At 44.6% G+C, this 22605-nt stretch overlaps 1 protein-coding gene across 1 annotated transcript in view; it reads right to left on the minus strand.

The window, feature by feature from the left end:
• Positions 1-10349: 10349 nt before the first annotated feature.
• Positions 10350-22605, minus strand: part of CMTM8 (CKLF like MARVEL transmembrane domain containing 8) — a 60914-nt gene continuing 48658 nt past the window's right edge. Inside the window, exons 2-4 of the mRNA XM_036758701.1 lie at positions 20563-20736; positions 13069-13185; positions 10350-10757 (exon numbers count right to left, since the gene is read on the minus strand). Of these exons, the coding sequence (XP_036614596.1) occupies positions 10674-10757; positions 13069-13185; positions 20563-20736 (375 nt within the window). The 3' untranslated portion in view covers positions 10350-10673. The remainder of the gene's footprint in view (positions 10758-13068; positions 13186-20562; positions 20737-22605) is intronic.

The following is a 22605-nucleotide window of genomic DNA, read 5'->3' on the forward strand; positions in this document are numbered from 1 at the left end:
TTGCGGGCCAGTCTGCCAGCCTCTAGGACCTGACTAGAAGCCTGAAGGAGGGGCAGGGGCCTGGGCGGCCCGCCCCAGGGAGGGGCGGGGTCGGGGCGGTCCCTGGGACAGGTTACTGAGGGGCCTGGGACTTTTTGGGGTCAGCCTGCCCCTGGCAGGACCGGATTTGTTCTTGGCACTGACCCTGACTTTGACCCTGGCCCGACCCAGTCCTGGCTGGACTTGAGGTGGGGGGGAGGGGTGAGGCGGATCACGACCCCCACCTCCTGAGACCGCCGCCCCTTCAGCTCCAGAGCCTAGCAGGGGGCGGGGTTAGGGGAGGAAGGGCCGAGGCTGGCCAGGGCGGAACAGGATCCAGATGTGGACTAGGAGGGGGTAGAGGGCGGGAAAAGCAGCTGAGAGAGCAGCTGAGGGAGGGGTAGCCGCCGCCTGTCCCATCCCAAAATGAGCCCCAAAGTCCGAGCCCCTGGAATCCTTGGGAGAGTTGGACGGGAGAGCGGAGGTCCCCAAGTGTCAGCCTGCTGGTACGGCTTCACGCGCAACAGATTCTGTGGCTTTTGGGATCCCCAGAGAGCTAGCCTGGGCCTTAGTCGCAGGGAACAGGAAACTTGCGTCCGTGGCCAATTGCTCTTAGGGGAGATGGGATGGGCCAATGGGGTGCAGGCCCCAGGCGGTCTCCGAATTCTCCTGGAGGGCGCGAGAGTTTGCTGTCCTTCGGGACAAATTCGGGCCCCGCCTCCCGGGCCTTACCCCGATAGTTGTACTAATGGGGCCCCAGATGAAGCCACTCAAAAATGTAAGTAGTTGGGGAGTGGAGAGGAGGAGGGGAAGCTTCCATTTGCGGCTCCCGAATGGTACCTCCCTTCCAGTGGTCTCAAGAGTGACTTCATGCGCTGAGTCTCAGGGAAAATAGAGATTATAGCCCCACATCATTTTCTTGGTTGTTGATCAACATGGTCTGCAGGTGCCCCTCTGGTCCACAGTGCTTGTAGCAGCAGTTTGTGGGGATGGCAAAGAGCTGAGATCTAAGCTGGTGTCCATCAGTGGGATGGGGGGCGGGAAAGGCTGAACAAACTACAGTGGAACGTGGAGATCATGATTTGGAGCGGGAAGAGATCTCAGAGGCCATCGATTTCCACTCCATCGTTTTCCAGAGTAGGAAACAGGAACCGGGAAGTTCCATGTTGCCAGAGGTCACCCACAAGTGCCTGAGTTGGGGTTGTGAAGCCATATCTTTTTCACTCCAAATCGAGGGCTCTGTCCTCTCCACTACGCCACCACTCCAGATTAAGACCCGCCCCCTCCCACCCCCCATAGAAGCAATAAGATAAAACAGAGGGAAAAGTCAATGACCAGTCTTGGACGAGTGATGAAGAATACTTCCTTCTTCTCAGTGAAAAGGTGGTGGACCAGGGTTTCAGAATGCCGTATTCTCTGTCAGATTGGGTCGTTTTGTTGGTTGTTTTTGCTCCTCTTTTATAATGGAACGTTCTGGGATGTGAGCCTTGAAAGTGACTGTACACATTTTAAGCATCAATGAATCATTTTAAAAAATATGACTAGAAATTTTTTTCATGGGGCATGGGGTGGGGGTGGGGGCCCTTCTGACTGTGAGGAACTTCTAGTGTGGACATTTCTTCCACAGCCCACAACATAGAAGCTTAGAGAGTTTAAGGGGTCACTAAGAGGTTAAATGACTTGACCAGCACCAAGCAGCTAGTAAATGTCAGGAGGCATGACTCAAAACCAAATCTTCCTGATGCCCAACCCACCTTTATCCACCAACCTAGTTGTTCTTCAGCTTTTCCACAGTGGTAAAACCTTTGAGAATTTTTGTTCTTTGACAAAACTCTAAAATTATTTTAATGCCTACTAATGAAAAACAAGGTTCATATAGAAAAACTGGGGGTGTTTCAGGGTTTTCTAAAGCACAGTTTGAGAACCACCAAACTAAACTGGGGTGCCTTCTTTCTGTGTCAGAAAGTTGTCTGGGTGCTGAGTTGTTAAGTGACTTGTCTGGGATCACATGAGTTGTAGGTGTTGGAGGCCACCCTTCTTGATGCAAAGGCTTGCCTTCTATCCATTATGCCACACTGTCTTTCTAAAACCAGCAGCGATTACAGCAAACACATGGGAAGTGGAGAGCCATTGTGCATCCCTTGTAATTGTTTTAGTAAGAATGGGCAAGACTTTTGGGCAATGGATTCCAACCAGTCTTCCCTGATCTGCCTTAGAAATGAGGTGGGATTGGCTGTAGCACATAGTATGCCCACGCTGAACCTTTTTGGCTACCTGTTGGCTGAGAGAGTATTAGACTGGGTTGCTGAATTACTGGGCGTTATTGTGGTCTTTCTGACATCAGTGTTCCACTGGGGGATGTTGGGTGACTGTGAGTCATGGGACGACTCAATCTCTAAAACATAAAAATTGAAGACAGGACTTGTCTTAAAGACCTTCCTAATCCACAGTACCTGCCATAATATGGTGTTCTCTTGCACATCTGACAACCTGTGAGTCCAGCAGTGCGTATGAGAACTGTCCTTGGTCAACTCTTGCTTATTTTAAGCTGCTGCAGACAAGCCTTGGGGTATGGAGCATGCTTTCTGTTTCACTTGAATTCTTGCTACCCACCCACCCACCCCCACAGCTAGCCAATACCATTCTCAGTACAGAATCAGCACTTGGTACTTTCTGGCTTCCTCATTTTGATATTTTTATTGAGCTGGCATTTGTGGTCTAACTCCCTACTAAAGTCCCGCTCCCATGCCTCATCACAGTGTGAAGGTGACCATGGTTCTCTGAGGGAATTACTAATGGAAAGCAAGCCCCAGCAGGTTCTATACAGCTGAGCAGGCTTCAGACTTGGGCCCTGGGATGGGTAACATGTCTCTTGTCTGAGGACTAGCCTAGCTTAATACAGGCTCATCACTAAAAAGGTTGGCCTGTAGGTGATGAATTTCTTTTCAGCTAGAGCAAACGGGGAAACAGATGAACTATCCAAGCTAGCCCTCTATCCTGCACAGTCCCCTATACTTCTGTGAATATGGCCATAGTCAACATGGTAATAAGCAGCAGTGGTCTAATTTGAACCCATGTATTTTGGTTTGAAATCAGAGGCAGGATTAAAATCTATGTCGGTGTTCATGACCCTGCCTCAGTTCTCCCAGATTTCTTTGTACCTTTGCTTAGAGGCGACCTTTCCTTAGAGGTGTGATCGAAAACTTGAATGAATGCTGAAATAAATAAAATCCCTTGAGCATATCTACTCTTTCCTCTTATGCTTTATTGTCAAGTGTTCATTGGCCGAATCATTCTTTTGCAGGGTGCAAACCAGAAATGCTCAATGCTGAGTAATTAATTGCCTAAAGGACTTTATTGATTTGCAATGAAAGGGTAAGCGTATCAAATTAAAACTACCCAGCTCCACCAACAAAAATAGAAAAGTTTGGGAAGGACCATGAGGTGGATACAGATGGCGGGTACAGATGGCAAACAGTTAAAGCATACAGTGCGTTATTAATAGAATCTGAGAATTGATTTTTTTTAAAGCAGGAAGGGATGGGAGCAATTATTTAGTCCAATATCTTCAATTCACAGATGAGGAAACTGAGACCCCCAGAGAGGAAGTCACTTGCCCAAGTTCATGGAGATGTTTAGTGGCATACTGATTCTGACTACTCAAGAAAACATTTTTTGCAAAAGTCTTCCAACTTCCCACTGCCTGCATAATCCCTGAGTCAGGAGTCTTCACATCTTAAATTGATTCTGCTGTGGGATAGTTTGGGGTTTTGTTCTGGGGGGTTTGTTGGTGTTGTTGCAAAGACAAAGTTTCCTTCCTCCCAAACTCAAACCAGAAGTAATTCACAGCCCACTTTGAATAATGGAAAAAGTTATTGGAGAATCATAAGACAAATGCTTTAGTCACCTAAACGCCCACACTGTTGAAAAGTATTCATGAACCATGCTTCTTAACACTCAAAAGAGGAAATTCTGATTTCCTTTCAGTTAAAAATAAGTACCTATTTTCCCCTGTGGCCTTTTGTGTAGTGCACAAAGCCAGAACACACAGAGACCCAAGACATTGCAAGGCATTAAAATCTGCCATCATTTTTCATCGGGGCAAAACCAAGCCTGTGGTCTTCTGGGGTATGGGTCGTAAAGAGTTGCCATTTCCAGAGAGATCTAGAAGCCTTAGGCTGTGGGGAGGACAGCCTGAGGGTTGGTGCAGGACACTTTCTCCCCTAGGGTTGTTACTCTGTTACTGGTCAATGTTTCAGCAACTGTCTTTCCAAGCATATGCATGTGAGAGACATCTACCCAGACATACCTGGACACATGCACACCCCAAACCAGAAAAGTGAAACCCAGCTTCTGTGTGCAGCACCACAAAAGCCCACAGGTCCAAGCCCAGGGTTTGGTTTGTGCACTAAATTTTGGTGCCCTTGGCCTTGCTGTCCCCAGATTCTTCTTGCCAACTCAACAAGTAAAAGGAGATCTTCCTGGAGCAGGGAGGAGGGAAAGAAACAGCTTTAGCAGTTACTGCTATCATAGAATCTTAGAGCCAGAAAGGCCCTTAGAGGAGACTCCATGAAAAGGGCAGTAATTTGGGGTCAGACATCTCCAGGATTTGCAACCAGATTTGTGTTTCTGTTTACTTTACCTCTCTATGCCTCAGTTTCCCTGTCTATAAAATATGGGGGTGGGACTAGATCTCCCCTGAGATCCCTTCCTACTCTAAAGCCATTATCCTCTGATCCAATAGGCCAATCCCCTGGTCATTTTATGCCCCAGGAAGCTGAGAAGGAAAGCATTTTGTCCAACATTGTGTAGATGGTCAGTGGCAGAGCCAGGCTGGATGCAGCTCTCCTGACTCCCAGGCCACTGTACCATTCCTATTCCAACACAGCTGTGCCCTAAGGTGCCCTTCAGTCAGTCATGCTGAACCCAGGCATTCAAAGGAGTGGGTGATCAGCATTTAGCAACCTTGTTTCTCAATATCCCTGGCTCCTATTCCTTCTTTGACTTGGCCCACAGGAAACTAACACTTTCTCATGGAGACCTGCAGGAGAACCCAGGAGTACATGTGCCAACTGGGTACAATTTGCCTCACAGAAGGAATAAATGGAACATGGGTAGGGTCTTGTAGAAACACATTAATTAGCAGAAAGGATCAACTTCGCTCAGAACCCTGATTTAAATTTTGTTGTTCTGTCAGAGAGAAGGATCTTCCTGTATTCTTAAAGAAATGGAAAAAATGAACACGTCAAGGCGGAGGGGCACGCCCCCAAGATACATTCGCCCCGAGGACAACCTGACTACCCAAAATCACTTCCCCCAAGTCAGTATGGGCAGTGGGGTTTTTTGCCTCCCTTCTCTTGACTTTATTAATAACAGTATCAAATCATAGGGCATTTAAGGCCCTCCATGACCTGGCTCCCACCTTCCTTCACAGGTTTAGTTTATATTCCTCTGTAGTATTCAGGTCACACTGACTTGCTAGCCATCTGCCATATAGGACATCCCATCTCCAGCAAATTTCTGCCCGCCCATGTCTGGAATGGGTTTTGTCTCCTTGTCACCACCTGAGAAAACTTCACCCTTTCTTCTACACACAGCTTAGCTGCTGTCTGCTCTATGAAGCCCTTGCTAATGAAGCCCATTATTAATGTTTTCTTCCTTTAGAAATGATGTTCTTTTATACTTTGTATTTACTTTGTCCCCACTGTCCCTCCAGCAGAATGTAAACTCAAGGTGTATTAGGAGGGCAGAGTTTATAATTTCAAAGAGGATCATATATATGTCTGAAAGGTTCGGAACTGCGAGATATAAGGAATCTTCAAAGTAGGAGGCAGAAGAATCAAAGCATATATTTAGGCTCCACAGTAACCAACCCACAAACCAGCATCCCCATTTTGATATTTTGATCAAAAGCTTCCAGGCCCAATAAGTCTGCCTCACTAGAGTAACCAGGAGGCCACAGAGAAGCATGATGATATAAAGCAAAATCATATACATGCTTCCCCTCTATGGTAAAAAGATTACCCACTGGCCTCAAGTCCTTGTTCAGCAATCCTCACGTAGGTCAGCTCTGCTACGGACAGCTCCTGCTTCAGCTTTGGCTGTGGCTGTAGCTATATAGCAGCCTCTGGCTCCAACGGAAGCTGTTTTTAACCATTTGGCTTCTGCGGGGGTGTAAGGTATGCCGGGGAAAGCATAGGTTCTTTCGATCTGCTTAATCAAGGGAAGCAAGGTGAAGGGGCCGACAAGCTTACTCCAATCCAACATACAAACAGCATTCAGTTCAGGGGAAAAAGCCAAACTAGTCAAGGGCACTTGTTGACTAAGTGCTAAGGAGCCCATTTTTGGTTACCAACACACAAGGGCAAAGAGTGCTTAGTGGAAGCAGCTGGGTGGTGCAGTGGACAGGGAGATGCACAAGGAGTCAGGAAGACCCAAGTTCAAATCCAGCCTCAGCCACTTATTAGCAGTGTGACCCTGGGCAAGTCACTTAAGCTCTGTTTGCTTTGGTTTCCACCACTGTAAAATGGTGATAATAAAATGCCTATCTTGCAGGGTGGTTGTAAGAATCAAATGAGATAACATCTGTAAAAAGCACTTAGTAGGAACTATATAAATGTTTATTCCCCTCACTCCTACTTTTTTCATCCTTGTATCCCTAGTGCCTTGCACATAGTAGGTGCTGAGTAAGTGTTGAATTGACATGAACTTCAGAGTGGTAAGGCACCTTGAGATTATCTAGGCAAGGGGCTGTGAACTTTTTCAATGTCTTGGGCCCCTTGGACCTTGGGCCTTGGACTGGTGAAGGCTCTGGACTCCTTCTTCAGGTGTTTGTAACTAAATGCTAAGGTTCAGTCGGAGGTTAGTAAAAATACCCAATTTTGTTCCCATCCAAGTTCACAGACTCCTATCTGCCCATGGTTAAATAGGTTAAAACACCGGATCTCAGATAATTCTCTCATTTTTTCAAGATGAGGGAACCGAGGCCCAGAAAAGCAGTGACTTGACAAGGTCAATGACTAGATTTATCCAGGTTCCTGGAAATACACCGCCTTTGCCCCCCAACTCCCTGGCCTCAGACACAGAGCATGATGACTCTTTACAGAAGGCTGAGCAGCCCAGGCCCTGGAGACAAAGTTCTCACCCCTCTTGGCTACTCATTCACTCTGGTTTGGTGGTTGTTACACTTGAAAAGACAGTCTCAGTTTGTGTGTGTGAATGTGTGTGGGTTTGGAGGGGTCAGTGGAGGCAGGTGGTGGTTTTTTTTACCCAAACCAAGAAGGGTCTTCGAGGAGAAGCCTTCACAAACAAGAGGACCATAGGCATGCCCAGCATATTTCATCAGGAGGAATACCCAAGGAATTTTTTAATTTTCGCATTCAATATTTATTGACTACTCAATCATGCAAGATATTATTTTATTCATTACTAAATAAAAATAACCTTAAACATAATACAACAAACCATACCTTAAAACTAAAAGGGGATAACATGCAATTAAGTTAAAAGACAAAGCTGTTTATTTTTGTTTGTTGGTTGGTTCTTAAAGACATTGGGGTAGGCCCGGCCCACTCCTGGTCTACCTGTCCCAACCTGTGTGTTCTTCTAGGAAGGGGACACAAATCCCTGCTTTCCCCAGTTTTTGTCTCCCTTTCTACTGATATAAAGTACTTTTAAAAAAGATTGCCTTTATTTGATCTTCACAACAACCCATAAGAGGTAGCCTGGGGCAGTGGTTAGAACACTGGACTTGATTTAGGAAGTTCAGATCCTCTCAGATACTTATTAGCTATGTGACAACCTTCAGGGCCTGTGTCCTCAACAGTAAAATAGGGATGATAAGAGCATTTACCTCCCAGGATGAAATGAGACTTTTGTAAGGTGCTTTGCAAATGTTAGCATTGGGTTGATGTAAGTTACATAATTAGGTAGTACCAGGATTATTATGTCCATTTTATGGATGAAGAAGTTGGGTTTAGAAAGACTAACCCAAGGTCACACCATAAGGGACCTGGTCAGGACTTGAACCCAAGTCTGATCTCCAAGGCCAGATCCAATGGGGATGCAGTAGAAGGGCTTCTTGGTCAGGCGTGGCTTGGATCACCTCAGCAGGCCCTCCTAACTCAGACTTCCTGTCACTGACCAGCGCCAATCACCCACTACTTACATAGACTGAGTTTTCCTCACTGTAGGTTTCCCTTGCTCTAGGTGCCTTTTTAAAAATCCCCATTGGTATACAGAAGGTGCTTAAAAAGTGCTGGCTGATGGACTGATTGAATCCTCACTTCAGATGGAAAGCTCTGAGGGCAGAGACTATTTCCTTTAAAACCTCCAGGACCATTGAGTCATGTTTTAAAGTGGGCTTTAAAAAATATGTTGTCAACAAGACTGATTAGATCTTGGGAACCTGTCCATAAGAATCTAGCTTTCCTTTGGACGATGAAAATCTTTCACTCCACAACCTGCCCACTTTATATATAGATTGAGTGAAAAGAAGTCCATCAGCACCTCACAGCTCTTATCAATTTATATAGGACAAGAGTGGAATGTAACTCAGCCAGTCCTGCTGAGCCAGTGAGCAGCAGGGGTCCTTACACAGGAGGGAAAGCAAGCTGGGGAAACGGGTTCTAGGATTGTTGTTTGTCCTTCATTCTCAAAGAGTACCAACGACATCACGAGGGTGATGTTTTGACTTTTGGGGAAACATATCACCACATGACCCTTTTTTCTATCCTTTTCTTCGATCTTTTGGCTTATCTTCTGATGCAATTTAGCAAAACAAAGGAAGCTAGGTGGCGTGACAGGTAGAGTGTTAGACCTGAGTTCAAATCCGGCCTTGGTTTCTTGCTAGCTGTGATTCTGGGAGTTACTTAACCTTTCAGGTTCAGTTTCCTCAAGTGTAAAATCAAGATAATATTAGCACCTACCTCCCAGGGTGGTTGTGAGCTTTAGATAACATGTAAAGTGCTTTGTAAACTTTAAAGTGCTACATCAACTAGCTATTATTAAGTCCTTTTTCCCCAGGCAGTGGCAGGAAGACCCAGACAGAAAGAAATATAGTGACCGATGGGGACACTGATACAGCCCTAAACACCAAAGGAATTTTACCAAGTTCATCCTCATCTAACTTATTCAGGTTTGGTCTATTCAGAGGGACCCCAAGTCTGCTTGTCCTAAATCAGCAGGTTTTGTAAGGGGCTAGTTACAAATTTGTAATTTACAAATTGTAATTTGTGATTGGAGATGGAGACCCTGGTGGCAACTAAGCAGATGAGCACAATTCCATTTGTATCGTGTGTGTGTGCGCACGCGCGCGCGTGTGTGCACGTGTGCACTTGCACCATGCTTTCTAGTCTGTTATAAACCTGATAACTCAAAGGGTTATGGCTTTTGAAAGCTTAGGTTGAGCTAGTGACTCTCCCTTCTGTGTGTTTGCTGTGAAACATTCAGTGACTGCTATCACCAATGGCAAAGAATGAGGGTGGAGTTTTTTTGGGGGGAAGGTCCCTTCTGTGTCTAAAGCAGAGTTATAATTAGTCGGTTTTGTGATGTGAGCAAGGGAGTGGAAGAGACAGCTCATCTGGCATTCTGCTGGGGAGAAGGACCCCTATCCTGGGACATATTCAGGTTCCTATAGCACTGAAGGTCTGACTCTTGCTAAGGAGGGAGGGCAGGTTGGGGGTGAGGCACTGATGCCAAGGAGAGGATGTATGCCGTGGGGCAGGCTATTCCTGCTACTGGGTGTGGAGCCTGTTAGTATTGGGTTCAGCTGTGGCACAGGAGGGAGAAGATAAATATCCCACCTTGGGGCCAAGCCTGGGTCCCCCAACTGTTGTTATGGTCCTGGTTCAAGGATGGTCCAAAAGCCATCTCTGGGGACCCTCTATTTTACTGTCACTTGGCTTGGTTACACCATTTAAAATTGTGTTCCATTCAATGAATTCACTTTAAAGACTTTCAGGGCAGTGATACTAAACTTAAATCATACGTAAACATCTCTGTGGAGCACACAGTGACTTAGAAAACCACATATTAACATTATCTATGTTTTATTGTATTTAGTATTTTATGAAGTATTTCTCAATTAACATTTTAACCTGGTTTGGCCAGTCCTCTCACACTTCTGCTGTAGAGCACAGTATCCCAGAGGCATTGACTTTACGTATGCAGGTGATGAGTTAATCTTCTGGTCTCCCTCTCATGATCTAGGTAGGTTTCTTCTAAATAATCTTGCATGTGCTCAGTGTCTCATGGAGCCATGCATTTTGGTTGTAGTGAAAGGCCTCATTTTCCTCAAATGCCCCCAAAACTCAGACACTTAAGTTCATGGGTGATTTTCAAACATTTAATCAAAAAAAGTCTGACATTTTAAAGATTAGATTTACAAACTGGATACATTAGCAACTCTGTTACTTATTATCTAGGAAAAATAGGATTTCTGAAGTTTGTAGCAATGTATTGAAAAGGTCTTGTCCTAAGGATTTACAGTGTTTTGTAAACAAGTATCCATTTTACTTGCAACTGAATATAGTGACCACAATGGAACTAAGTGTACAAAAACACGCCAAAAACACAGTTCTCTGGAAATGTACATCCTACCCACGGCGGCTTTTACAGCAACGTTCTTTCCACTAATATCATTGTCGAAATGGCGATCACTGTACAGTCCGGGATCTCCATGATAGAAAGCTGAAATACGTGTTCCCAGCGTAGCAGATTGTGACCACAAAGGCAAAGAACTGTGGGAAAGGAAGCAGGTCAGAGCGGAGTGTTATAGAACAGCCTAATTGATGAATTTAAGGATCTGTCCTCCCTTGACTCACACATTAGCACAACGATCTAGCCAGAAATGACTTTATTGATTCAAGTCTCTTATTTCACTGCCTGTTTTTGGCTGTTCCAATTTTGCTTTAGAAGAAGTTGAGACCATGTGTAGTTAATGCGTCAAATGGTCATAGAAGGTGGAGGCCATCTCTGGTCATCCTGATCTATATCTGGCCACTGGACAGGAGAGAGTAAGGCTGGTGACTTTGCACAGCCCTCCCTCGCTTAAGTCCGATTCACTTGTAAGTCATGACATCTCCTTCCTGATGTCATGGTCCTCTTCCAGAAGGAAGGATAAACACAACAACAACATAGAAGGCATAGAATAGGTGTAGAATATAAATAATATTTACATTCTTAAGGGTTCATAGAACTGGAAAGGACTTCAGACATCATCTTGTCTAACCCTAGTATTTTACAAATGAAGAAACTGAGACCCAGGGAAGTTAAATAATCTCTCCAATTATTATCCAGGTAGTAAGTGCCTGAGTCAGGATTTGAACTTGGGTTCTCCAGCTCCCCACTATCCTATACTGCCTCTTGACATTTTCACTTAGTCTTTATAATCCCAGGACAGTGCCTTGGGTGTTTTGGGGAGGAGAGAAGGGTGAATCAGAAGTTTAACTGTATAGGGAACTGTTGGGGTGGGGGGTGGGAATTCCCTTTATTACTCCAGCTCAATACCTTCTCTGTAGCTCACAGACTTACTGCTCCCTGGGGGTGCTGAGGACTGGCTCCGGATCCCACAGCCAGGAGGTCAGAGGTGTTCCTGACTCTGAGGCTAGCTCTCTATCTACTCTACCTCACTATCTCTCTCCTTATACACAGTAGTCATTTAATAAATGCTCATTGAATCGAATGCAGGGCCGATAATAATGAATAATGCTAAAATTCATGTGATGTTTTATAGTTCTTCAAACAGCAAGCACTTAGTTTTTCAATTAAAAAGAAATCTCCCTCCTACCTCCCCCTGCCCTTGAAAGAAAAAAGAAAAATAAAATCCTCCCAACAAATATGCCTCATCAAGCAAAACAAATTTTCCAATTGGCCACATCCAAAAATATATGCATCATTTTATAGTGCTTCACAGTTTACAAATAGTTCTAACATGTTATCTCAGATTCCTCACCTGTAAAATGGGGATGATAATAGCCCTTGCATCATAGAGTTGTCATGAGGTTTATAAAGCCTTTGCAAAGGCAAGATCGAGTATTCTGGGTATTTTTATCCTCATTTTCCAGGTGAGGAAACAGGGTTAAATGACTCATAGGCACTTAAGAAATGTTGATTGACTGACTGATTATCCAAGGTCACACAGTAAGGCGCTGAACCAGGATTTGAATCCAGGTCTTCTGTCTCTAAAGCCCACAGTGTTCTTTCCACTTCACTCCAGCTGCCTATAAAACATTTGTAATCCAACTGAGTTCTACACAATGTGACTCCTGTGGGGATCACAGATTTCCTGGAGAGGTCTTCCTCCAAGTGAGACAGAAAGTGCAATGAGAAGAAAGTCCCCACTTCTAGCCTTGCACTCAGTCTTCTCATATACTTCAGGAAGTCCTCTCTATGGACAGACTGTGTTCTTCTCTGTCTCTAATCTGTTGGCTGATTCTGGAAAATGTGCCTCCCATACACCTGCTGAGGATTCCCAGCCCATCCGTCTTTCGCAGAAGTCTGCTGGCAATGACCACAGCCATGGCTTAGACATAGAGAAGTCTGGAACAATCTCCCTCCTCATCTTGGCCTCCTGCCTTCTCTGGCTTCTTTCAAGTCCCAGCTAAAATCCCATCTTTTACAGGAAGCCTTTCCCAACCCCTCTTAATTCTAACACCTTCCTTCTCTTATGTCCTCTTTATCCTGCATATAATGTGTTTGTACATATTTGTTTGCATGCTGTCTCCCCATTACATTGTAAGCTCCTTGAGGGGAGGGCCTGTCATGTGCCTCTTTGTATCCCAAGTGTTTAGCACAGTGTCTGGCACAGTATTGTTCATTTGTTTAGTCGGACCTGACTGTGACCCCATGGACCATATCACACCAGGCCCTTTTATCCTGCACTGTCTCCCGAAGTCTGTCCAGGAACATAGTAGGTGCTTAGTAAATGTTTTTTCATTAATTGACAGCCGTCCTCACAAGCAAGACTTCAGGGAGTGAGGTGGGGAGGTGGACGGAGGCTCTGTGAATACTTATTGTGTTGAGTGTCAGAGTTGGAGAAAGCTTACTTACAGATGAGGCAGCCCAGCTGTTGTAATTGTGGCTGTCCCTCTCTTTGGTGACGGAGGAGGCGTCTACAATGGCGGCAATGAGGTATAAAACGAAGGCACTTCCATTAAAGCAGAGGCCCTGTGTGGAGGACAAAGGAGAGAAGCTCAGTATCTGTGTGCACCGAGAGTGTGGCCTTCAGGTAAACATGAGCAACATTTAATAAGTGCCAATAGAATGTAATCCCCCAGAGGGCAGGACCTGGCCCAACAACTTTATTTCATAGATGAATAGTGGAGACCCAGGGAATGGAAGTGAGCAGTGCCCACAGTCAAGAGCAAAGCTGGAATAGGAACCTAGTCCTTCTGGCTCTAGAGTCAATGTTCTTTTTTATTTTCATTTTTGCACTTAATAGTATTTTATTTTTTTTCCAATTACATGTAAAGCTAGTTTTCAATATTCATTTTTTGTAAGATTTTGAACTCTAAATTTTTCTCCCTTCCTCCCTTGCCTCACCCCTCCCCAAGATAGCATGCAATCTGATATAGGCTATATATGTACAATCATGTTAAACACATTTCCACATTAGTCATGTTGTGAAAGAAGAATCACAACAAAAGGGTAAAACCATGAGAGAGAAAAAACAGAAATAAGTGAAAATAGCATGCTTTGATCTGTATTCAGACTCCATAGTTCTTTCTCTGGATGTGGATAGTATTTTCCATCATGACTGTTTTGGAATTGTCTTAGATCATTGTATTGCTCAGAAGAGCTAAGACTATCATAGTTAATCATCACATAATGTTGCTGTTACTATGTATACTTTTCTCCTGGTTCTGCTCATTTTACTCTGCATCAGTTCATGTAAGTCTTCCCAGGTTTTTCTGAATAGATTCAATGTTCTTCCCCCTACACCACACTGCTTACCTTTCTTTATTCCTTCATCTATTATATTATATCTATAATTTCATCTATTAGGTCTTTCTTGAGAGCAGCAGTCAGAGCTGTAGAATCAGAACCTGAACCTGGGTCTTCTATCTCCAAGACTAGTGTGCTTACCACCTCAGCTCCTAGCATCTCTTTCTGTAAGCCTCTCTCAGTAATTAGCAGTGAAGACTTCCATTTCATCAAGGGCACCCAATTTTAAAAGGGTCCCTCAAAAAAAAAATCAGATGGGAAGACTGGTATGGGCTGATTGAGCAGGATAGGAGAAATAGGAGAGTGGTAGAGACAGTGCTAGGACACTGCCAAACTCACACAACTGGCAGTGACCAAACTTGGTCCCAGAGAGAAGAGGACCTATGTCTATTTCTCCTCAGCAGAGAAGTGAGGAATTATGGGTGGGAAATGCTGCATAGACTGTCAGACAGTTCTTTACTCACATTTTTGTTCTGAGGGATTATTAAAATTTTTTGGGGGGTTGGGGGAGTGGTAGGTTGGGAAATGAGTCTTTTGGAAAAAAGGCAAACCAGACAGCTGAGAACAAAGCCTATTAACTACCTCCTGACAGTGAAATCACAGACTAATATGCCAAATGAGACACACTTCTAGGACTTAGCCAATGTGGGACTTTGTTTTGCTTGACTTTGCTTATGTGTTACAAGGATTCTTCCTTCCTTCCCTTCTTTTCCTTCCTTCTTTTCTTCCTTTCTCCCTCCCTCCCTTTCTTCCTGTGGGAAGGAAGGAGAGGAGATGAGAGGGAGAAAAAACAAATGCCCAATAAATTAAAAAAAATTTACAAATGGCATAAGAAGTATTGATTAGAAAAAAAATAAGCAGAATCCTTTGCCATAATAGGAGTGTGGCAGAAACGTTAATAAGGGATGTGAAATAAAGGGGGAAAGTCAAAGCAATCACCAGCTTCCTGAGGTCTCACTGCTAATGTATCACACCAGACAGATGACTCCTGTTAAGTTGCCATCTGTTTCTGAAATCATGTTTTCTGCACTTACGAGCTTCAATCGGCTTTAGAGCTGAAAGGAAACTCTGGCTGAAGACAATCCACTTTGGAGTCACTCTTGGTCCCACAATTTTCTGGGCTGGGTTTTTGGAGAGCTTAGAAAAGAGCTGCCCACTTCACAGATAAGCAATGGATTGTGAACAAAAAAGAGAAAAGGCGGGGGCAGAGGGGGCAGAGGACCAGGTATCTTGGAAATGTAGCTAGCTTCCAGCTCCGTGCAGGAAGAAGCCGAGTCCCCAGAAGGGAAGCAATGGCTATAGAATGGTGCAGACAGAATTCACACGTGGGTTGCTTTTGCTGAACTAATCCCCCCTCTATTTCTTTATGGATATTTGTTTCAGGGGGAGGCTTACTCAGGAAGGAAAACAGAGGGATCTATGTGGAAATGAAGACAATATAAAAATTAAAAGCATCGGTAAAAAAGAAGATGAAAAGAAATGATGATTCCCCAGTCAACAGCCTATAGACTCTCCAGGTTTGGTTACAGGATTGTTGTTGTTAACATGCTGCTCTGCTGTGAGGGAGTTCTCCCTGCTTTAGGGAAGACTGTAGTCCAGAGCAGGAGAATTCACACTGGCTTTTCAATTCATCACCTATGAAATACTTCCTGCATACCAGGCACTGTCCTAGGTGCTGAGGACATAAGGACAAAAACGATTATATTTTGAGGGTCAAAGGGTAGAGGGGGGAGAGATATATAAGTACATAAGTAAAATTAGCATAAAGTAATTTTAAGGGTGGCTGGACCTTGAAGGAAATGGATTCCAAGAAGTAAAAGGATGGGGAGGGCATTCCTGCCCCTGCAAAAGCATTGAGACTGAGTTGGAATGTCATGTCTAGAAAGCAAAGCCAAGTCACTCAAATGGATTTATTTAATAGAATAGAATCGAGAATCCAATAATAGAATAGAATAGAATCACAACAGAAGGCTAGCTCCCCTGTTGTTGGTCAGCATACCTGGCACATGCTCCAGAATCAGTACTATGTTGTGGGAAGGCAGAGTTGATAGCCCTGGCCCACTCAGGCTGGCAGCTGGGATGGCAGACTCAGCAGGGTTTTATTCCAGGCAGCACCTGGATTCACAAGAGGCCAGGGCTGCTGACAACAAATGAGACTGGGGAAAAAGTCACAAGGACATTGGATTTGCCAAGCCAAGGGAGCTCATCAAGATGGTGGGTCTGCCAACAGAGCATGGGAAGAGCCTTGTTCAGTGGCCAGGAGGGTTGTCATCTCTTTGTCTACACAAGAGTGGCTAGAGAAAGTCTGTGTGGAAGTAGCTCATTTACCACAGAGCTGTTGGGAGTCATCATGAGAGCACGTGATGAGCATGTGCCACAGATGAAGTGTGGTAGAGGTGAGAAATGGCCAAGTTTCCTTTGCAAAGGGCAGCATGAGGGATGTCAGTTTCAGGGGGTCTTGTCCAGCATTCACGAAGTGTAGTCTGAGGTCCACCACTGACTCTGTAACCTTGGGCTGAGAACTGAGCTTTTGGGGCCTCACTTTCCTCATCTTTAAAATGGGATTACTGACTTATGTCATGGGGTTAGCATACCACTAATGGACAAGACTGACTCACGGACATGTGGGAAAACAGAAAGAGCTTTGGACTTGGGAGTCAGAGGACCCGGATTCCAATCCCAGCTCCAGCATTCACTACCCGTGTAATCATGGAAAAGTGACAACCTCTGAGACTCAGCTTCCTCATCTGTTAAATGGGGATAGCTCTACTTTTACCACCTGCCTTGAAGGTGGGATTATGAAGGCAGAGATTTCTAAAGCTCAAAGTGCTGTAGAAATGCATTATTATTGTCATTATTATCCTCCAGACCCATCAAAGAAGCTGTGAACTCACTCATGTGGGCATTCCCTCCAACAGGGCAGACTGCAACCCATCTGTGCCTGCCCACCTGTAAGACATTTGTCCGTAGCCTTCCGTCCAAGGCTGGGGGCATTCTTTGATTTTTCCTGACACCGTGAGGATCATAGATCTAGAGATGGAAAGACTTTTAGAAGTCCATCTGGTCCGGTCCCCTGATTTTAACAGATGAGGTCCAGAGAAATGAAATGTCTTGTCCAAGGTCACCCAGGTAGCGAGCAGCAGAGCTGGGGTTTGTATCCAGGTTCTCTAATCCCAAGTCTAGTCCATTTTCCTCCACACCACTCTGAATGCCAGAGGCACACATGGGCACATTTCCCTTTTCATTCATACATTTCACAGATGACCTCCTTGCTCCAGTTTGAAACATTTCTTGATCATAGTGGCCTCTGTGGCACACTGGGTGATCTTCAACTTCTGGAAGTCCTGGAGAGTTCTAGGACTTACTGCTGTACATGAACACTGGCGTGGAAAAGATGGGACTTTGTTTTAGCTACAAGATGGGGGTCAATAAAGGCAATCTAGTCACCCAGTTTAGTTCTGTAGTGTCAGCCTATTCATCTGTCATCTCTCTCCCTATCCATCCATCTAACTTTCCATCCATCTTCCTACTCACCTGTCTATTCATCCAGCTTTCTGTCTGTCTATCCTCTGTCTACCTAACTGGCCAGCTTTCTTTCTATCCATCTGTCTGTCCATCCAGCCTTCTATCCATCCATCCATCTAACTTTCTACTTAGCTTTCTATCCACCTATCTATCTAGTTTCTTTCTTTCTAGCCATCTATCTATCCATCCAGCTTTCTATCCCATTTATCATCTATCCATTTTTCTATCCATCCATCTTTCATCCTTTGAGCTTTTTTGTTTCTTTCTTTCCTTCTTTCTTTTCTCCTCCTTCCCATCTATCTTTTCTATCTGTCTATCTATCTATCTGTCTATCTATCCATCATCTACCTATCTATCATCTGTCTATCTGTCTATCTATCATCTATTTATCTATCTATCCATCATCTATCATCTGTCTATCTGTCTATCTATCATCTATTTATCTATCTATCCATCATCTATCTATCTATCACCTGTCTATCTATCCACCCACCCACCCATCTATCTATCTATCTATCTATCTATCTATCTATCTATCTGTCTGTCTGTCTATCTATCTATCTATCTATCTATCTATCTATCTATCTATCTATCTGTCTCTCTGTCTATCCATCCATCCAATGATGGACGAGTTCTATGGATTATCCAGCAAACTACATATCAAATTTGGAACAGCGGGCTTTCTTCATCCACTTGGGTTTTTCTAGAATTGCTTTTCTACAGTTGAGAAAGTAACAGTCCAATACAAACATGGGCCCTTTTAAAAGTTCAGCCATGACTTCATAACAAAAATCAAGGCATCGAGCAGCTTTGTTCAAAAAACAACGCCAACACCACCACCAACTACCAGTCCTCGAATGGTGTACAAGGGCCATCCCTCCGGAGGCTCAAAGGTGAAGGGGAAGTTGCCAAAAACCTGCTGCCTGTGACCTTGACCCTCTATCTCTTGTGTGAGTGCACTAAGGGAATAACTGAGAGTCATTTCGAATTAGCTCCCATGTTATGCGTGTGTTTCTTAACCTCCCCTTCAGACAGTGTTTTGTGTGTTGAGATTGCTACATATTTGAAGACAATGGGATGGCTGATTTTCCCAGCAGGCCATCTATGAGGTATACTCTCAGTTCAGTTCTTAGGGGACCAAACAGCTAACTCCAGGAGGTGCCTGGTGCTACCTCTGGGCTCTCAAATAAGTCCCTTATGATGACAGGGTCAAGTCTTAGGATCAGCATTGTACTAGGAGTGCAGCTGGCCTATTTCTGAATGCCCTTTTCATCATGGAGACTCAGACTTCTCAGAACACTTACTCCTCCTTTCCCTTCCCTCCCCAATGATGCCTGTGTCACAGGATCCCAGCCACCTGAAGGACAACCATGAAGACCCCCACACCCCCATCTTGGCCTCTTCTTTGATAGTTAGCACACACACTAAGGATGACAGCTTCCCCAGTAGGGGTATGGTTTGGGGAAACCAGACCAGTGGTGCCCTTCCCAAGCCACCTGGATTTGCCTGCAATGAACCCCTGATCTCCAAGAGACAAAAGTTGTCTGGCCAGTTCTCTTACCAGCAACCAGGTAACAGACCTCTCTCTCTCTCTCTTTCGGAAGCCCCCAGCGACTCAGGCTGCCACAGAGGCAAGATGATGCAGGCCCCACCTGGGCTGGTTCCGCTTCTTTCTTTGGCCTCAGCACTGATAATATCAGATGCTTACCGAGTCTTCTAATAATAATGTTATGTTGTCAAACCTGGTCAAAGTGATGACTGGTTTCATTTAACTACTTTGTCACGAGGGAGGGTTCTCTGGTGCTGAGGCCACTGAGAAGTTACAGCAACATCTCTAAAAAGCAACTATCTATCTATCTATCTTCTCTTTATCCAGACACCCATACGTGTGTGTGTGTGTGTGTGTGTGTGTGTGTGTGCGTGTGTGTGTGTTTAAGGTTCCAATTTAGGATGCCAGCATTATGGGCTACCTGGGGTAGGGCCAAGACTTTGCTGCGGAGGGAAGACTCTCAAATGTACTTGCAGTCTGCAGGAGGGCAGAGTCTTTGCTGGAAGTCTTTCCACACCAAGAAAATCCTTTTAGAACAGGGATTTCTGATTGTTTTATGTTACAGACTTCTTGGCAGTCTGGTGAAACTTTTCAGAATAATGTTTTTAAATGCACAAAATAGAATAAATAAGATTGCAAAGGAAACCAATTATGAAGAAATAAAGATAGCTTTTTTCCCTCCAAATTCACATACCCTCTGAAATCTCTCTCTTTGGTGTCTGTGGTGGTTCATGGATCTCAGAATAAAAACCTGATCGAGGGAAAAAGTGGCATGGAAGATGAAGGGAATCCAGTGAGTGGTCCAGGGGCAGGGCCTTCCAGTAAGAGTTAGCCAGTTGGGAAGTGCTGCCTGGTCATTGGACCCAGGCAGTCAGACACCGGGGCTTCACCCTCATGGTTGATTGGCAGGATTCATGTGCTTGGTATCTTATGACCTCCAGTTGTTCTCATGGACAGGTGCCACTCCCACCTGTTAATCCCCCACAGCTGTGATAGTGGTGAGGTCTAGAGGAGACATTTAGAAACACACACTCCTCTCCATACAGCCCTGGTGGTGGAACCTAATGATCTCTTTATGTCTTCAAATAAGGGGATTCCTGCAAAGACAGAGGCTTTAACGGCAGCAGGAACTGGCAGTGGGGAAGCATTTGGAGTATCTTAGAATGGGACACACACACACACACACACACACACACACACACTCCTTTTTGCTAGCCTAGTGTCAGAGAATCATGGAGGCAGACTTGGGATGGGAATTCGGGTCCTCATTCAGTAAGTCAACCAGCATTTACTGGCCATCTCCCATGTGCCAGGCACTGCACTAAGTGCTGAGGATACAAAGAAGGGCAAGAGACAGTTTCTGCCCTCAAAGAGCTCACAGTCTAAAGGGGTAGACAACATGTAAACAACTCTGAACAAACAAGATAAAGATGGAATAAATTGGAGATAGTTTCAGAGTGAAGGCATTAGCATTAAGAGGGATATGGGTGAGAACATAAAGCAAGACAAGGAACATGCTTTCTTACCACTGTGGTCCATGGCACCTGGGGAATCCTGGTGTAGGTCATTGTCATGTAGATGATTAAGAAGAAGACTGTGAGGACCCAGTAAAATACTGCAACGAACATCACCCAACCGAAGGCAGGGACCCGGAAATACTCTGTCCCAGCGATCAGTGTCCACACGAGCAGACCAAAAACCTGCAGATATTGGAGGAATGGAAAGGGGGATGGGCAAGAAAAAAAGGAGGAGAAGCAGGGAGGGCAGGAGATGGAGGGAAGGGAATGCAAGAAGGAGGGAAAGGGGGAAGGGAGTAAGGGAAAGAGATGGAGAGAGAGAGAAGTAGGTGGAGGGAAGAGGGAAGCAGATGGAGGAAGAAGGGAAAGAGGTTGGGGAAAGAGAGGAGAGAAAAGGAAAGAAAAGGAGAGAAAGGGAAGGAAAGAGAAAATAATTACTCTAAAGAGTTCCAAATGAGAAGTGAAAAAGCTCTTAAACTATAAATGAGCGTAGGAACAATAACATTAACCATAATGATGACGATGATGATGATGAAACGCCTCCCTAATGTCAGTGACATTAATTTGTGGTTGGTGTTAAATTGAGAGTAAATACTGACAGAAGAGCATGAACACCGATAATGATGATGAATTAGGGCAGCTATGGAAGCTTTGTTCCTCCCTGTTCTTGGCTACACCTGAGTGTCACAAATGCCACGTTATGGGGGCACACAGGAGGAACGATGAAGATGGGCGTTTCCTTTAGAAAGCACTAAGAGTGGATGGCAGATTCAGAGAGTCTAGTCCAATGCTTTTGGGCTAACTATCACAGCAAACTTAATCCCATCAAGCCAACATCCAGGCAATGCAGCTGTTGTAAAAACTGCTGCTGGGACTTGATATCTACATGTTCTTCTTTCTCGACCAACCTCATCCACGAGCCAGACAAGGTTATTGTCAACACTGGCCAGAGGAAGTCATCCCAAGCTGTCCTGTACCCAGGGCATCCAGAAATGAACAAAAATCAAGAGCAGAGAGGGCTCAAACATGAAAATGGCCAATGACCTTTCCCCTGCCACACGGGACAAGAGGAGGGCCTGAACCACCAGACTGGAGACAAAGGAAAGCTAAGATATTGCTAGTTCTCAGTCTACTTTGGACTTAATATCTGACTTGGTGAGTGATGAGGACTTCTATTCTACTGCTTTAATCTTCTTTGCTGTGGCAAAAAACCAAAGGGAAAACCAAACCTTGCCCCCCTCCCTTCTTCTCATGATGGTGATGCATGCCAGGAGAGCTGTATAAAAACAACCATTTTCTTTGACTCTGGACTAGGAATATACCCTAGGAAATTTACCAGAAAGAAAAAACAGAGCTGCCTCCCCCAACCTAAAAGGCTAATAGAACACTGTTTGAGACTGGAAAAGCCAGAAACAGCCAGAATATTCAGGAGTGGGGGAATGGCTGAAGAAAGGGAACACCATTACACAATCTAAGGGGAGAGGAAGGGGAAGGGGAAGGGAAGAAGCAGTTAATTAGTACCTACTGTGTACCAGGTGCCATGCTAAGTGCTTTATGAATATTATCTCACATGATCCTCACAACAACCTTGGGAAATGGATGTTGTGATTATCTCTATCTTACTGCTGAAGAAACTAAGGCAGACAGAGGTTAAATGACTTGCCCAGGGTCACACAGGTCATAAATGTCTGAGGTTGGGTTTGAACTCAGGACTTCCTTATTCCAGACCCAGTGCTCTATCCAATGCACCACCTAGCTGTCTAACTACAGTCACTAGTAGGAGGAACACCAAAAAATCCGGAAAGATTGATATGAAATCAAGTGACATAAAGAAAGCAGAAGCAGAAATCACATATACTCACAACACAATGATATAAAAGAGCAATTTTATTTGTCCAGACCTAGGATTTCATCAGTCAAGGGAACTTCCAGTGTGGAAATTCCCTCCACCAATGCAGATGAGCAAATCAACTGTAATTTATAGTTTTAAAGAGTTCCCTGGTGACCACTAAAAGGTTAAGTGACTTGTCCACAGTGATATATACAATGTAT

Source organism: Trichosurus vulpecula, chromosome 5 (genome assembly GCF_011100635.1).
Source record: "Trichosurus vulpecula isolate mTriVul1 chromosome 5, mTriVul1.pri, whole genome shotgun sequence".
NCBI classification, from domain to species: Eukaryota; Metazoa; Chordata; class Mammalia; order Diprotodontia; family Phalangeridae; genus Trichosurus; species Trichosurus vulpecula.